General features: G+C 47.0%; 1 protein-coding gene across 3 annotated transcripts in view; it reads left to right on the top strand.

Annotated features, from left to right (window-relative positions):
- LOC142104651 (adhesion G-protein coupled receptor G1-like) overlaps positions 1 to 17,408 on the top strand; it is a 67,432-nt gene that overhangs the window by 11,994 nt on the left and 38,030 nt on the right. For 2 of the 3 annotated variants that reach the window (XM_075189447.1, XM_075189448.1), the window contains exon 2: positions 11,450 to 11,515. In XM_075189447.1, coding sequence (XP_075045548.1) covers positions 11,482 to 11,515 — 34 coding nt within the window. In that variant the 5' untranslated portion in view covers positions 11,450 to 11,481. Of the gene's footprint in view, positions 1 to 10,775; positions 10,822 to 11,432; positions 11,516 to 17,408 lie in introns of those variants that run through there. The other variant, XM_075189449.1, reaches the window with a different exon arrangement.

Genomic DNA, 17,408 nt, shown 5'->3' with positions numbered 1-17,408 from the left:
GGAGAGTCAGTGTAATAGAGGTAAGCAGGGCCGTAACTAAGGCTGTGCAACAGGGGCGACCGCCCAGTGCGCAATGCTGAAGGGGGGCGCAATTTAGGAATATTTTAGGTTAATTTGGTTAAAATTGAAGGCTAGGGGGCGGCGTTTGTCTTTCTCGCCCCAGGCTCTGGAAGAGGCACTGCATGTAATACAGAGAAGAGTCAGTGTAATAGAGAGGTATGAGGTGCTGCATGTAACACAGAGGAGAGTCAGTGTAATAGAGAGGTATGAGGCACTGCATGTAATACAGAGGAGAGTCAGTGTAATAGAGAGGTATGAGGTGCTGCATGTAATACAGAGGAGAGTCAGTGTAATAGAGAGGTATGAGGCACTGCATGTAATACAGAGAAGAGTCAGTGTAATAGAGAGGTATGAGGTTCTGCATGTAACACAGAGGAGAGTCAGTGTAATAGAGAGGTATGAGGCACTGCATGTAATACAGAGGAGAGTCAGTGTAATAGAGAGGTATGAGGTGCTGCATGTAATACAGAGGAGAGTCAGTGTAATAGAGAGGTATGAGGCACTGCATGTAATACAGAGGAGAGTCTGTGTAAACCACTATACAGCCGTGTCAGCCTATATGTGTCCGTTGCACCGGCAGATTTGTGCTCCTATAATGACCTCCTATACAGGAGCCTGAGGAGAGAGACTGAACACGATGTACAAATATGGGGGATGTATAAAGGGAATTTCCCGGGCAGCCTCCAGCATCTCCGTCTGCTCTGTTTGCACTTGGGGTAAATATACCTGGAGGTGAGGAATGTGGCATCGAGGTGTTACAGATATTCCCAAGATTCAGACACAGAAACAAGAAGTTACAGACAGTGTGTCAGTATATATGTGTGTGTGTGTATCTGTGTGTGTATCATTGTATGTGTATCTGTGTGTGTGTGTGCACCATAGAATAATGTGTTTAGTCCATACATAATAATCTGTTTGTGAATTATACTTACTAGAGAAACCCGGCGGTAATCGCCTTAAATTATACTGAAATATAATAAATAAATTACTTTAGTAACAGAGTTCAATAAAATTTGTATACACTGCATTACATGTAGAAATTTTAACAACGGAGTTTAATGAATAAGTAACTACATTATCAATCACTATATTAACGTAACTAAAGAATTTCTTTATACACTTCATTATATGTATAACTTCTCCCATCGAAGTTACATTGTTATGCATGGTCCCCGCAAGACACGCTGATATATGTGGCTGCAAATAACTGTCAAGTTTCTATACCACCCAGCAGGTCACATGTTCCAGGTCACCCAGCAGGGCTGCAAATAACTGTCACAATTTCCAGATCACCCAGCAGGTCACATGATCCAGGTCACCCAGCAGGGCTGCAAAAAACTGTCACAGTTTCTAGACCACCCAGCAGGTCACATGCTCTAGGTCGCCCAGCAGGTGCACAGGTGTATTGCAAACTGTCACATTTTACAGAGGACAATGCTGATGCATTGTTGTAAATGGTGGGCGGATGTTTTACGAATTAACTTCGAAACGATACAACTGATTACAACACCAACATTTTTCTGCAAATCTACAGACCAATACCTTTAATTTGGTATAAGATGTGCCCTACTCAGGCAATGACATTATAGAAATAAGTCACTCATAAAAGTCGTACTTATGCTATTAATATATAGTAGGTAGCAGGAAATGTTTTTAGTTCACATCCCCATACAGCATCTCGCAGGTGTCTTTCGCGCCATGTTTACAACGCACCGTCTAATTGCTTTAAATTTAAATATTTTCTATTAAATGACAGTATTTCTGTTGTAATCAATTTGTATAAAGCTGACAGCAGCACTTTGTCCACATCACTCCGTAAAAATGTATTTCAGCAGCTGAGTGCGCTGATGGTACGTTAGCTTTAATATTTTTCTAACCTATCGGCTGCTCCTAGTACACTAATTGGAGGATGGCGCTGGCCATTCACCAATGTTAGGAGATCCCAGTCACTGATTGGTGAATGGCTGGAACTGTCCACCAATCAGAGTGTTGGGATCTGTCTACTGGGTACTATGCTGTCCTAGAACTGCCAGGGCCCTGGAGATAGGACAACAGGGGGGTAACGTTATCACTATGGGCTCTGATTCTGTATTGTATATTGATTATTACATTGCATCTTATAGAGCTCACTAGAATGTTCTCTCTTTTCCATATAGTTTATGTGACAAAGGGTGCGGTTTGTCACAGGCCTCTAAAAGAGGAATTAGATACAGCAGTGCCCCTAGTTCAAGGATACACAGGAGAGGACATATGTGTGACAATATAAGTATAGAGTATGATTTAACTTACATATTTTAAAGTGGTTTAGAAGCATTTTTCCACAGCTAACAGCAAGCTGACAGGGTTTGTCTGCAGTGAGAGCAATCAAGCAGAACACCTGCAGAGAACTCCTTTTTAAGGGCGAAGTCCTGTCCATCTACATAGGGCTGTGGGAGGAGTGTTAAGTCTTTTTCATTGTTGAATGTAACTGAGGCCAGATAATGGCCGGTGTCTAGACAGAAGGACTGTGTCTAATCAGTCTTAGTTTTCCTGGTGTCATCCTGGTGAAAGTGTGCTGTTTATTTGTGAAATGAACAATAAAAGTACTGTTTATTCAGCAAGGAGTTGTTTGTGTATGCATCACCAGAAGTGTGCCCGTGCCACATTTATTAAGATGTCTCTGTATTGTATGGAGGTCACTAAAATGCTCTCTGTATTGTGGTCAAAGTGATAGTTCAGGGCTCCCTATAGGCTCTGTATTGTATATCAGTCACTAGGATGCTCTCTATATTGTATATCAGTCACTAAATTGCTCTCTGTTTTGTATAGAGGTCGCTAAAATGCTCTCTGTATTGTATATCAGTCACTAGGATGCTCTCTGTATTGTATATCAGTCACTAGGATGCTCTCTATATTGTGTATCAGTCACTAGGATGCTCTCTGTATTGTATATCAGTCACTAGGATGCTCTCTATATTGTATATCAGTCACTAAATTGCTCTCTGTTTTGTATAGAGGTCGCTAAAATGCTCTCTGTATTGTATATCAGTCACTAGGATGCTCTCTGTATTGTATATCAGTCACTAGGATGCTCTCTGTATTGTATATCAGTCACTAGGATGCTCTCTATATTGTATATCAGTCACTAGGATGCTCTCTGTATTGTATATCAGTCACTAGGATGCTCTCTGTATTGTATATCAGTCACTAGGATGCTCTCTGTATTGTATATCAGTCACTAGGATGCTCTCTATATTGTATATCAGTCACTAGGATGCTCTCTATATTGTATATCAGTCACTAGGATGCTCTCTGTATTGTATATCAGTCACTAGGATGCTCTCTATATTGTATATCAGTCACTAGGATGCTCTCTGTATTGTATATCAGTCACTAGGATGCTCTCTATATTGTATATCAGTCACTAGGATGCTCTCTATATTGTATATCAGTCACTAGGATGCTCTCTGTATTGTATATCAGTCACTAGGATGCTCTCTATATTGTATATCAGTCACTAGGATGCTCTCTATATTGTATATCAGTCACTAGGATGCTCTCTGTATTGTATATCAGTCACTAGGATGCTCTCTGTATTGTATATCAGCTAATAGAAGTGTCACACGCGGTCCCATAGACAAGTACCAGTATTGTTACCTTCTTCCTGGAAGCAATGATCTAGGTGACTACTTCGATATCAAGGCTCTTCTGTATTTGGTTCTGCGCATGTGCCGCCTGTTGCCCTCACTTATTACCTCCTACCTGTTCCCATTGGTGCTTAGGAATTTGGAGCGCTATTTAAACCTCCCATGGTCCCTCTGTCCAATGCCTGTACTTTGAGTTACATACACTCTCTATAGGACTTGGCCTCCGTTGGTTTGTCTCCTGCGCTGTGCCTCGTTTATTTGTCTGGATCAGTTGTATTCCCTTCTACGGATCCTACCTATGAACTATCCTTTGCTGCTTCTACGCTGGGACTGCGGCTGTAACGAGTGACTCACCAGTTGTTGGAATCACCATTCACGGGTCAGCTAAGTTCTCCTTCCTTATTATTTTGCATATTGAACTGTGGCTGTAACCAGTAACTCTCTTGCAGTTACAGTCGTCATTTATGGATCAGCTAAAGTTCTATTCCATGTCCTCCCTGTTTGAACTTCCGCTGTATCAGTGATTCCTCGGCTGTTACTCTGAGGTACCATTCTTGGATCAGCTAGTCCTACCTTTGTTATTTGAGCTGTTGCTGTATCAATGATTCTTCTGTTGTTACCCGGAGTTACTAATTGCAAGCCAGCCAGTTCCATCCATCCTCATTAACTGTCTGAACTGTTGCTGTATTATTAATTCTCCTGCTGTTACCCTGAGTTACCAATTACAAGCCAGCTAGTTCTAATCCATCTTCATTGATTGTTTAAACTGTTGCTGTATCAGTGATTCTCCTGCTGTTGCTCTGAGTTACCAACCCGTTGTTTCAAGCTCCACCATTTATCTGTCTACACTCATTTGGGAGGCCGCAACCTGCAGGATAGGAGCAGCGAAGCCCATAGCTCCTTGCTGGGGTCACTGGCGAAAACATCCTACCCGTTAGACTCCGCGCTCCTGAGTGAGTACCACTCACTGACAGAGAATAGGGATCCACTAAATATTCTGCAGAAACGTGACAAGAATGCTGTTTGTATTGCATATCAGTCAAGAAGATGCTCTCTGTATTGTATGGAGGTCACTAGGATGCTCTCTATATTGTGTAGAGGTCATTAGAATGCTCTATAATGTGTAGAGGTCACTAGGATGCTCTCTGTATTTTATATCAGTCACCAGCATGCTCTCTGTTTTTTATAGAGGTCACTAGAATGCTCTCTGTATTGTCTATCAGTCATTAGAATCCGTTCTCTACTTATGTCCTCTCCTCCATCAACCTGCCTTCTTGATCCCATTCCCTCCCATCTCCTTAGATCCCTCTCACCTACTGCCTGCTCACACCTTGCCCACTTCTTCAACTTATCCCTCTCCACTGCTATCTTCCCCTCTTCCTTTAAAAATGTGCTTTTCTCGCCCATCCTCAAAAAACAGATTCTTGACCCCACCATCTTGTCTAACTACCGACCCAACTCTCACTGCTCAAACAGCTTGTCTACAACTGTCTCTCTAGCTATCTTTACAACAACTCCCTCCTCGATCCTCTTCCATCTGGATTACGCCCTCTCCACTTCACAGAATTTGCCCTGTCAAAGGTCACTAATGATCCTCTTTCTGCCAAATCCAAAGGCCACAACTTCCTGCTTATTCTCCTGGACCTGTCTGTAGCTTTCGACACAATTGATCACCCTCTCCTGCTGCCCATCCTTAGCACCATTGGCCTTAGCATTGACACTGTCCTCTCATGTTTCACCTCCTATCTCTCTATCCGCGCTTTCTCTGTTTCCACCTCTTTCCCATCCTTCCCACTTTCTGTTGGAGTGCCTCAGGGCTCCGTCCTCAGTCCTCTGCTCTTCTCTTTGTATACCACTGGGTGAACTTATCAGTTCCTTCGGCCTCCAGTACCACCTCTATGCCAATGACACTCAAATCTACCTCTCCTCTCCTCTCCCCTCCTCTCTAAGGTGTCCTGCTGCCTCTCAGCCATCTCCTCCTGGATGTCCTTTCATTTCCTTAAATTGAACATGCCCAAATCTGAACTTATAGTCTTCCCCCTCCCATCCTCTCCATCACTATTGGTAATACTGGGGCGGTACACCTGTCAAACTGTAACGCAGGTGTCCTAAGGCAAGCTCACGGAAGACAGAAACCTCCCGTGGGGATGTCTTCTCTTCCCCAAGTTTGAAGCTTGGGTATCATTCTAGACCCCTTCCGCTCCTTAACCACCACATACAGTCCCTCACCCTATCCTGCCGATTTCACCTCTGCAGTATAGCTTGTATCAGACCCTTCCTCTCTATCAACACCACCAAATTTCTCATCCAGGCCCTGATCATTTACCATCTTGATTACTGCAACCTCCTCCTGACTGACCTCCCCCACACCCATCTTGCTCCTCTTCAGTCCATACTCAATGCTACAGCGAGACTAATCGTCCTCTCTCGCCGGACTACATCTGCCTCCCTTCTCTGTCAAGCACTGCACTGGCTCCCCCTCCATTACCTTCTCCAACTCCGCTGTTCCTTACGTCTCCATCCTCATCTCCAATCATACTCCCTCTCCCCCCTTCAGTCAGCTAACAACTGCCGCCTCACCTCAAATCTGGTTTCCACGTCTCATTCCCGCATTCAAGACTTCTCTCATGCTGCCCCCCTTTCTATGGAAAGATCTTCCTCGTTCTATCAGGCTTTCTCCCAGACTGAATATCTTCAAATGCTCCCTTAAAACCCATCTATTTAGGAAATCCTAACCTGCCTCTGTCTAACCCATCCCCTGCCCCTTCTTGATCCTACTTCACCAGTCAGAATATTCCTCACCCTCATTGTCCCTCTATTCCTGTTACCACCCACTCTTGTTCATCTCTCCCAACAGACTTTGACTCCCTTCACCCTCATCCCCCGCTTTGTCTCTTGTTAGTCTGCCCCTTCCCTCTAGATTGTAAGCTCCTGCGAGCAGGGCCCTCTTGTCCTCCTCAGCACCCCTACATTATTTCTACACCTTGTCACTAGGGCTCTGCCCTTGGTCTCATCTTCTCCCGTCGCACCTTGCGTGCTCTGATCCTGTTAGCTGCGCCCACACTCCTGGGCACAGGTTTGGCGTGCTTCAGTTCTCTCCTCCTCTCTCCCCTTTCCCCTCTCTAGTTTCTTATTGACCAGGCCTTCACTTATACCTCCTTGCCTGGTGTACCTGCTCCAATCTGGGTGGATAATTTACTTCACTTTGTTTTTGTATTACTCTGTTGTGTCCTGTTTTTGTCCTATGGTCAACTTGGGGAATAATTTACTGAACTTTACTGCACTTTGTTTTTGTAATGCGCTTTACGCCGTTTTCTGTTTTGCTCCATCCTCAATGTAAGGCACAGATAACCCTTTGTGGCACCACATAAATTAAAGATAATAATAATAGAATGCTTTATGTATTGTATTCTATAGAGTTCACTAAAATGCTCTCTGTATTGTATAGAGGTCACTAGAATGTTTTCTGTATTGTATGGAGGTCACTAGGATGCGCTCTGTGTTGTATATTGGTCACTAGAATGCTTTCTTTATTGTGTAGAGGTCACTAGAATGCTCTATGTTGTGTAGAGGTCACTAGAATGCTCTATGTCGTGTAGAGGTCACTAGAAAGCTCTATAATGTGTAGAGGTCACTATGATGCTCTTTGTGTTGTATATTGGTAACTAGAATGTTTTCTGTGTTGCATGGAGGTCACTAGGATACTCTCTGTATTGTATGGAGGTCACTAGGATGCTCTCTGTGTTGTATATTGGTCACTAGAATGTTTTCTATATTGTATGGAGGTCACTAGGATGATCTATGTGTTGTATATTGGTCACTAGGATACTTTCTGTATTGTATGGAGGTCATTAGGATGCTCTCTATATTGTATGGAGGTCACTAGGATACTCTCTATATTGTATGGAGGTCACTAGAATGTTTTCTGTATTGTATGGAGGTCACTAGGATGCTCTCTATATTGTATGGAGGTCACTAGGATGCTCTCTGTATTGTATGGAGGTCATTAGGATGCTCTCTATATTGTATGGAGGTCACTAGGATACTCTCTATATTGTATGGAGGTCATTAGGATGCTCTCTATATTGTATGGAGGTCACTAGGATGCTCTCTATATTGTATGGAGGTCATTAGAATGCTCTCTATATTGTATGGAGGTCACTAGGATGCTCTCTGTGTTGTATATACTGGCCCAGCGCTACCTTTTGGAAAACTATGGTGGTCACTGAGTGAGGGACATAATTTCACATATTCAGTGCTTTATTTTGGCCTATAGCGCTGGTCGCTGACAGGGAGGAGACGCGGCTTATTACCTGTGATAGGCTGGGAGTGTTGCGCTGGGCTATGATGTCACAGCTTCGGTCTGACACAGAGGACCAGCCATATCTCAGTGTTAAAGTAACTGTAACTGTATGCTACGTGCAGAAACAGTAACGGGGGTTTGTCTCTCACTGAGCCCCTGTGGATGTCGTAGCCCATGATAGGTGGAGCTGAGAGGATCGGGGGCATGTCTGGTCCTACATATATTTCTAGGTGCACTCCTACCATATTAGAAGACCTTCTACATATAATGTACTAGATGGTCCTGATGTCTCCGCACAGACATACTTGTGGATGAACCCAGCAGTATTTTAGCATAAAAATGGTAGAAATGAATGAGGGGTGGTTGTAACGTGGTTATGTGGCTACTATATGTTCATCTGGGGCCACAATCCCACAGCGCTGGGGACCGGCTGATTTTCAGGGGGCTCCTGAGGACACTGCTTTTCAGTTACAGCTCATAGACTCAGACTAGAAACTTATTTACTAATAGAGTGGAAATTGTGTATCTAGTAACCAGTAGACCTACCACAGCCACCACTATCCAGCTGACAAACATACAGCCTATGTGGTAACGATATAGAGAAGACATTACAGGAAGAGCACACAACTCACTGCGTATGAACTAAGACAAACACGATGCAGATAGGAAAATATACTACATGAGGCTGTACAGGGGGCGGCTGGTTTATTGTCCCTCTCCTCTACGCATCCTTCACGTGTAACGCAAGTGACATGTAGTATGTGTGTGTAACGCAAGTGACATGTAGTATGTGTGTGTAACGCAAGTGACATGTAGTATGTGTGTGTAACGGTAGTGACATGTAGTATGTGTGTGTAACACAAGTGACATGTAGTATGTGTGTGTAACATAAGTGACATGTAGTATGTGTGTGTAACACAAGTGACATGTAGTATGTGTGTGTAACACAAGTGACATGTAGTATGTGTGTGTAACACAAGTGACATGTAGTATGTGTGTGTAACAGAAGTGACATGTAGTATGTGTGTGTAACACAAGTGACATGTAGTATGTGTGTGTAACACAAGTGACATGTAGTATGTGTGTGTAACGCAAGTGACATGTAGTATGTGTGTGTAACGGTAGTGACATGTAGTATGTGTGTGTAACACAAGTGACATGTAGTATGTGTGTGTAACATAAGTGACATGTAGTATGTGTGTGTAACACAAGTGACATGTAGTATGTGTGTGTAACAGAAGTGACATGTAGTATGTGTGTGTAACACAAGTGACATGTAGTATGTGTGTGTAACACAAGTGACATGTAGTATGTGTGTGTAACAGAAGTGACATGTAGTATGTGTGTGTAACACAAGTGACATGTAGTATGTGTGTGTAACACAAGTGACATGTAGTATGTGTGTGTAACAGAAGTGACATGTAGTATGTGTGTGTAACAGAAGTGACATGTAGTATGTGTGTGTAACACAAGTGACATGTAGTATGTGTGTGTAACACAAGTGACATGTAGTATGTGTGTGTAACATAAGTGACATGTAGTATGTGTGTGTAACGTGAGTGACATGTAGTATGTGTGTGTAACGTGAGTCACATGTAGTATGTGTGTGTAACACAAGTGACATGTAGTATGTGTGTGTAACACAAGTGACATGTAGTATGTGTGTGTAACACAAGTGACATGTAGTATGTGTGTGTAACGTGAGTGACATACAGGATGTGTCTGACTTCTGTACACAGAGCATTATGGGTATAACCAGACCGCAGCCCTCTCCTCTTCATTCATAATAATGGACAGGTGCAGTCACTATGCAGCTTATCTACAATCTGAGGGACATGGGGATCTCTTTTGCCCAGAGCCCTTCGTCTCCTAGAGATCAGAGGTCCTGGGTGCTGCTCACTGACTTGTACATGGATCAGCATTTCCACAGTGAAGGCCGTACTGCTGCGTTGCAGTTAGTGCCTCTTCCAGCATTCTGTGTTACATAGAGCTCTGGATAACAAGGGGATAAAAGCAGCTCTTCTCTCTGAATTTATTTTATAATTAATAAATGAATTCAGCGTATGGTTACTATGGTATAAAATATACATTTTTACATTAAAATGTACCTTTATTTGTTTGAACTTTTTGCATTTTTAGGCATTTTACTTAGTCCCATACTGAACTGCCCCACCGGGCCTGTGGTGATGTCACCATCTGCCCCTCGCTCTGCAGTGCTCACCAGACACACAGTAATATATCTTCATATATTTACTATCGCCTTCATATGACGCAACGTTGTACAGAGAATATAGAATCATTCACATCTGTCCGTGCTCCATTGGAGCTTACACTCTAAATTCTTTAACACACACAACATCTAATTATGTAAATATATCAGTAATATTATCCTGGAGCTTCACAGAGTATGGGATATATAAACGTGGGGGCGCTAGGGAGCCGCAGGTAGCTTGTTGTACTTTATAACACTGGAATCTAATTCAGCCCAGGTTATTGCAACTGGAAAAACAGAATCAGGTAGATGCTGGCAAACCAGCATGAGGATTTGTATGTTCTTCATGTCCTTTGTATTCAGGACTGTTATTAGGGAGGGGCTGAGTGGCATTTTCATCTGGGAGGATCATGGGATTATGACATGAAAGGTGGAATTACCTGTGTACACACCTGAGGGGGCGGAGACCTCACCGGAACCTGCTGAGACAATAGCCAACAATGTCTGCACTGCCAGACTGACAGGTGACACAATCTGCCCATTATATCCCAAGGACACAACCTGCTCTACACAGTGCAACACTTCAAAGGCACAGACACAGCCTGACCCCATCCTTCCTGGTCACCCTTCATATATAGCCCCTTCTTGAGCCCTGCACGGTGGACTGTAACCCCTTCACTGCCAGGGACCTGCACGGGTGTCTGTAACCCCTTCCCTGCCAGGGACCTGCACGGTGGTCTGTAACCCCTTCCCTGCCAGGGACCTGCACAGTGTTCTGTAACCCCTTCTCTGTCAGGGACCTGTAACCCCTTCCCTGCCAGGGACCTGCACAGTGATCTGTAACCCCTTCCCTGCCAGGGACCTGTAACCCCTTCCCTGCCTGAGCCCTGCACGGTGGTCTGTAACCCCTTCCCTGCCTGGTAGCTGTACCCTTTTCCCTACCTGCACAGCAGGAGCCGACTGGGCAGGGGGGCATTTGCCCCCCGGGGTCAGTGCCATATTGGGATACCTGCATCTTTTTCCTTTAAAATATTCCTAATAGACTGCTGAGCCAAGTCTGCCCTGGGCAATAATTTGCCAGCCAGTCCCTGCTGCACACACGATCAGTAATTAATGAGCTGTGCTGTAATTCTAATACTCAGCTTCTTTCAGTGAATTGTTACTGTCAGTGTGAGAAGCAGAACCCCCCCCCCCCCCCTCCCACCTCCTCCCTCAGCAAACATTAACAAAGGTTCTCTTCTCCTGCAGACACACTGCGATATCTCTGAGGATCAGTCACCATGTCCCTGCTGGTTGTGTTGTTCCTACTGCAAGGTATGTCTCTCCATCGTTATCTGTCCACTCAATGCACCCCGACTACTGCTGGCTCCCCTCCTTCCTGCACCCCAACTACTGCTGGCTCCCCTCCTTACCTGCACCCTGACTACTGCTGGCTCCCCTCCTTCCTGCACCCTGACTACTGCTGGCTCCCCTCCTTCCTGCACCCCAACTACTGCTGGCTCCCCTCCTTCCTGCACCCTGACTACTGCTGGCTCCCCTCCTTCCTGCACCCCGACAACTGCTGGCTCCCCTCCTTCCTGCACCCCGACTACTGCTGGCTCCCCTCCTTCCTGCACCCCGACTACTGCTGGCTCCCCTCCTTCCTGCACCCTGACTACTGCTGGCTCCCCTCCTTCCTGCACCCCGACTACTGCTGGCTCCCCTCCTTCCTGCACCCCGACTACTGCTGGCTCCCCTCCTTCCTGCACCCCAACTACTGCTGGCTCCCCTCCTTCCTGCACCCTGACTACTGCTGGGTCCCCTCCTTACCTGCACCCTGACTACTGCTGGCTCCCCTCCTTCCTGCACCCCGACTACTGCTGGCTCCCCTCCTTCCTGCACCCCGACTACTGCTGGCTCCCCTCCTTCCTGCACCCCAACTACTGCTGGCTCCCCTCCTTCCTGCACCCTGACTACTGCTGGCTCCCCTCCTTCCTGCACCCCGACAACTGCTGGCTCCCCTCCTTCCTGCACCCCGACTACTGCTGGCTCCCCTCCTTCCTGCACCCCGACTACTGCTGGCTCCCCTCCTTCCTGCACCCTGACTACTGCTGGCTCCCCTCCTTCCTGCACCCCGACTACTGCTGGCTCCCCTCCTTCCTGCACCCCAACTACTGCTGGCTCCCCTCCTTCCTGCACCCTGACTACTGCTGGGTCCCCTCCTTACCTGCACCCTGACTACTGCTGGCTCCCCTCCTTCCTGCACCCCGACTACTGCTGGCTCCCCTCCTTCCTGCACCCCGACTACTGCTGGCTCCCCTCCTTCCTGCACCCCAACTACTGCTGGCTCCCCTCCTTACCTGCACCCTGAATACTGCTGGCTCCCCTCCTTCCTGCACCCCGACAACTGCTGGCTCCCCTCCTTCCTGCACCCCGACTACTGCTGGCTCCCCTCCTTCCTGCACCCCGACTACTGCTGGCTCCCCTCCTTCCTGCACCCCGACTACTGCTGGCTCCCCTCCTTCCTGCACCCTGACTACTGCTGGCTCCCCTCCTTCCTGCACCCGGACTACTGCTGGCTCCCCTCCTTCCTGCACCCCAACTACTGCTGGCTCCCCTCCTTCCTGCACCCCGACTACTGCTGGCTCCCCTCCTTCCTGCACCCCGATTACTGCTGGCTCCCCTCCTTACCTGCACCCCAACTACTGCTGGCTCCCCTCCTTACCTGCACCCCGACTACTGCTGGCTCCCCTCCTTACCTGCACCTGGACTACTGCTGGCTCCCCTCCTTACCTGCACCCTGACTACTGCTGGCTCCCCTCCTTACCTGCACCCTGACTACTGCTGGCTCCCCTCCTTACCTGCACCCTGACTACTGCTGGCTCCCCTCTTTACCTGCACCCTGATTACTGCTGGATCCCCTCCTTACCTGCACCCGGACTACTGCTGGCTCCCCTCCTAACTTGCACCCTGATTACTGCTGGATCCCCTCCTTAGCTGGACCCTGATTACTGCTGGATCCCCTCCTTAGCTGGACCCGGACTACTGCTGGATCCCCTTCTTAGCTGGACCCGGACTACTGCTGGCTCCCCTCCTAACCTGCACCCTGATTACTGCTGGCTCCCCTCCTTACCTGCACCCGGACTACTGCTGGATCCCCTCCTTACCTGCACCCGGACTACTGCTGGCTCCCCTCCTTACCTGCACCCGGACTACTGCTGGATCCCCTCCTTATCTGCACCCGGACTACTGCTGGCTCCCCTCCTAACCTGCACCCTGATTACTGCTGGATCCCCTCCTTAGCTGGACCCGGACTACTGCTGGATCCCCTTCTTAGCTGGACCCGGACTACTGCTGGCTCCCCTCCTTCCTGCACTCCAACTACTGCTGGCTCCCCTCCTTACCTGCACCCCAACTACTGCTGGCTCCCCTCCTTACCTGCACCCGGACTACTGCTGGCTCCCCTCCTTACCTGCACCCGGACTACTGCTGGATCCCCTCCTTACCTGCACCCGGACTACTGCTGGCTCCCCTCCTAACCTGCACTCTGATTACTGCTGGATCCCCTCCTTACCTGCACCCGGACTACTGCTGGCTCCCCTCCTAACCTGCACCCTGATTACTGCTGGATCCCCTCCTTAGCTGGACCCGGACTACTGCTGGATCCCCTTCTTAGCTGGACCCGGACTACTGCTGGCTCCCCTCCTTCCTGCACCCCCACTACTGCTGGCTCCCCTCCTTCCTGCACCCCAACTACTGCTGGCTCCCCTCCTTCCTGCACCCCGACTACTGCTGGCTCCCCTCCTTACCTGCACCCTGACTACTGCTGGCTCCCCTCCTTCCTGCACCCCGACTACTGCTGGCTCCCCTCCTTCCTGCACCCCAACTACTGCTGGCTCCCCTCCTTACCTGCACCCGGAATACTGCTGGCCCCCCTCCTTACCTGCACCCGGAATACTGCTGGCTCCCCTCCTTATCTGGACCCGGAATACTGCTGGCTCCCCTCCTTCCTGCACCCCAACTACTGCTGGCTCCCCTCCTTACCTGCACCCCGACTACTGCTGGCTCCCCTCCTTACCTGCATCCCGACTACTGCTGGCTCCCCTCCTTACCTGCACCCGGAATACTGCTGGCTCCCCTCCTTACCTGGACCCGGAATACTGCTGGCTCCCCTCCTTACCTGCACCCTGACTACTGCTGGCTCCCCTCCTTCCTGCACCCCGACTACTGCTGGCTCCCCTCCTTCCTGCACCCCAACTACTGCTGGCTCCCCTCCTTACCTGCACCCGGAATACTGCTGGCTCCCCTCCTTACCTGGACCCGGAATACTGCTGGCTTCCCTCCTTACCTGCACCCTGATTACTGCTGGATCGCATCTGGACCCGGACTACTGCTGGCTCCCCTCCTTCCTGTACCCCGACTACTGCTGGCTCCCCTCCTTCCTGTACCCCGACTACTGCTGGCTCACCTCCTTCCTTCACCCCGATAACTGCTAGGTCCCCTCCTTAGCAGGACCCGGACTACTGCTGGCTCCCCTCCTTACCTGCACCCGGACTACTGCTGGCTCCCCTCCTTCCTGCACCCCAATTCCTCTTTCCTATCATTTCTTCCTATGCTTATTTTGCATTAAAAGAAAAATAAGATAAAGTGTGACTGTTGCATAGAAAATAGAAATATTGTTCAGTTGACCCTTGTTCCTTGTAGAGTGATATTTTGTGACAATGTGTGTACACTGTGCTGTGGTATTGTGTGTGTGTATCAGTGTATATGAGGGGTGAGTTCAGCAGATCGGGGAGGGGGTTCCTTACTAGTAGCTGATGAACAGGGGAACAGCTTTTGTACATAATTGGGAAAACAGGATTTTATTTTGCGTGATGGGATTATTTAAATAACATGGAGGGGTGTAGAGGGCGCATTTCTGGAGACGTTCCCTGTTTTACGGGTGGGTACACAGCTTTTCCTCCCCGTAAAGGAGTTACTTTCTCCGATTTGTCAGAGGTGCTGGGAGCCCACCTCGCCCTATGCATATCACGGGATGCCCTTTGGACCTTCCAGGTGCCCTTACACAGAAATGTGCATTAACCAGTGCATTAAAAACGTTGCACAGTAGTGATAGATGTAATAAACATGGTGCGTTGAGGATAAAACGGCAGTTTTATGGAGAAACATTGCTGGGGGAGGTCTACTGCCTCCCCCTGAGTATATTATGGGGCATGAATCAACCTGCACGTGTAGGGGCACAACCCCCCCCCCCCCCCCCCCCCAGCTTATGGGAAAATGTGCTTCTATAAATAAGAAGTAGTCTACATTCCACATTATTGTAACACTGTATATTGTGACAGTGAGTGTATACAATGTATTTATTGTGACAGTGTGTGTGTAACTGTGTATATTGTAACACTGTGTATAGTGACTGTATGTGTAGCTGTGTATATTGTAACACATAGGCAAACCGAGGGGGGTTTCTTAGTGCCTGGAAACCCCCATCCAAGCCTGGGGCACTGTATAATTGAGGTGGCTGGACCCTGCCCCCACTTCACATGGCTCTGCTTGAAAAGGTGGTGGTGTGGTTTGGAAACCCCCCCTCTACAAATCCTGCGTTTGCCCCTGTAACACTGTGTATAGTGACTGTGTGTGTAGCTGTGTATATTGTAACACTGTGTATAGTGACTGTGTGTGTAACTGTGTATATTGTAACACTGTGTATAGTGACTGTGTGTGTAGCTGTGTATATTGTAACACTGTGTATAGTGACTGTGTGTGTAGCTGTGTATATTGTAACACTGTGTATAGTGACTGTGTGTGTAGCTGTGTATATTGTAACACTGTGTATAGTGACTGTGTGTGTAACTGTGTATATTGTAACACTGTGTATAGTGACTGTGTAGCTGTGTATATTGTAACACTGTGTATAGTGACTGTGTGTGTAGCTGTGTATATTGTAACACTGTGTATAGTGACTGTATGTAACTGTGTATATTGTAACACTGTGTATAGTGACTGTGTGTGTGGCTGTGTATATTGTAACACTGTGTATAGTGACTGTGTGTGTGGCTGTGTATATTGTAACACTGTGTATAGTGACTGTGTGTGTAGCTGTGTATATTGTAACACTGTGTGTTGTGACTGTGTGTGTAGCTGTGTATATTGTAACACTGTGTGTTGTGACTGTGTGTGTAGCTGTGTATATTGTAACACTGTGTGTTGTGACTGTGTGTGTAACTGTGTATATTGTATCACTGTGTGTTGTGACTGTGTGTGTAGCTGTGTATATTGTAACACTGTGTATAGTGACTGTGTGTGTAGCTGTGTATATTGTAACACTGTGTATAGTGACTGTGTGTGTAGCTGTGTATATTGTAACACTGTGTATAGTGACTGTGTGTGTAACTGTGTATATTGTAACACTGTGTATAGTGACTGTGTGTGTAGCTGTGTATATTGTAACACTGTGTATAGTGACTGTGTGTGTAACTGTGTATATTGTAACACTGTGTATAGTGACTGTGTGTGTAACTGTGTATATTGTAACACTGTGTGTTGTGACTGTGTGTGTAGCTGTGTATATTGTAACACTGTGTATAGTGACTGTGTGTGTAGCTGTGTATATTGTAACACTGTGTATAGTGACTGTGTGTGTAACTGTGTATATTGTAACACTGTGTGTTGTGACTGTGTGTGTAGCTGTGTATATTGTAACACTGTGTATAGTGACTGTGTGTGTAACTGTGTATATTGTAACACTGTGTATAGTGACTGTGTGTGTAACTGTGTATATTGTAACACTGTGTGTTGTGACTGTGTGTGTGGCTGTGTATATTGTAACACTGTGTATAGTGACTGTGTGTGTAACTGTGTATATTGTAACACTGTGTGTTGTGACTGTGTGTGTAGCTGTGTATATTGTAACACTGTGTGTTGTGACTGTGTGTGTAGCTGTGTATATTGTAACACTGTGTATAGTGACTGTGTGTGTGTGTGTGTAGCTGTATATATTGTAACACTGTGTATAGTGACTGTGTGTGTGGCTGTGTATATTGTAACACTGTGTATAGTGACTGTGTGTGTAACTGTGTATATTGTAACACTGTGTATAGTGACTGTGTGTGTAACTGTGTATATTGTAACACTGTGTATAGTGACTGTGTGTGTAGCTGTGTATATTGTAACACTGTGTATAGTGACTGTGTGTGTAGCTGTGTATATTGTAACACTGTGTATAGTGACT

Source organism: Mixophyes fleayi, chromosome 10 (genome assembly GCF_038048845.1).
Source record: "Mixophyes fleayi isolate aMixFle1 chromosome 10, aMixFle1.hap1, whole genome shotgun sequence".
Taxonomy (NCBI): domain Eukaryota; kingdom Metazoa; phylum Chordata; class Amphibia; order Anura; family Limnodynastidae; genus Mixophyes; species Mixophyes fleayi.
The sequence above is the reverse complement of the archived record's forward strand: the minus strand, read 5'-3'. Positions and strand labels throughout refer to the sequence as shown.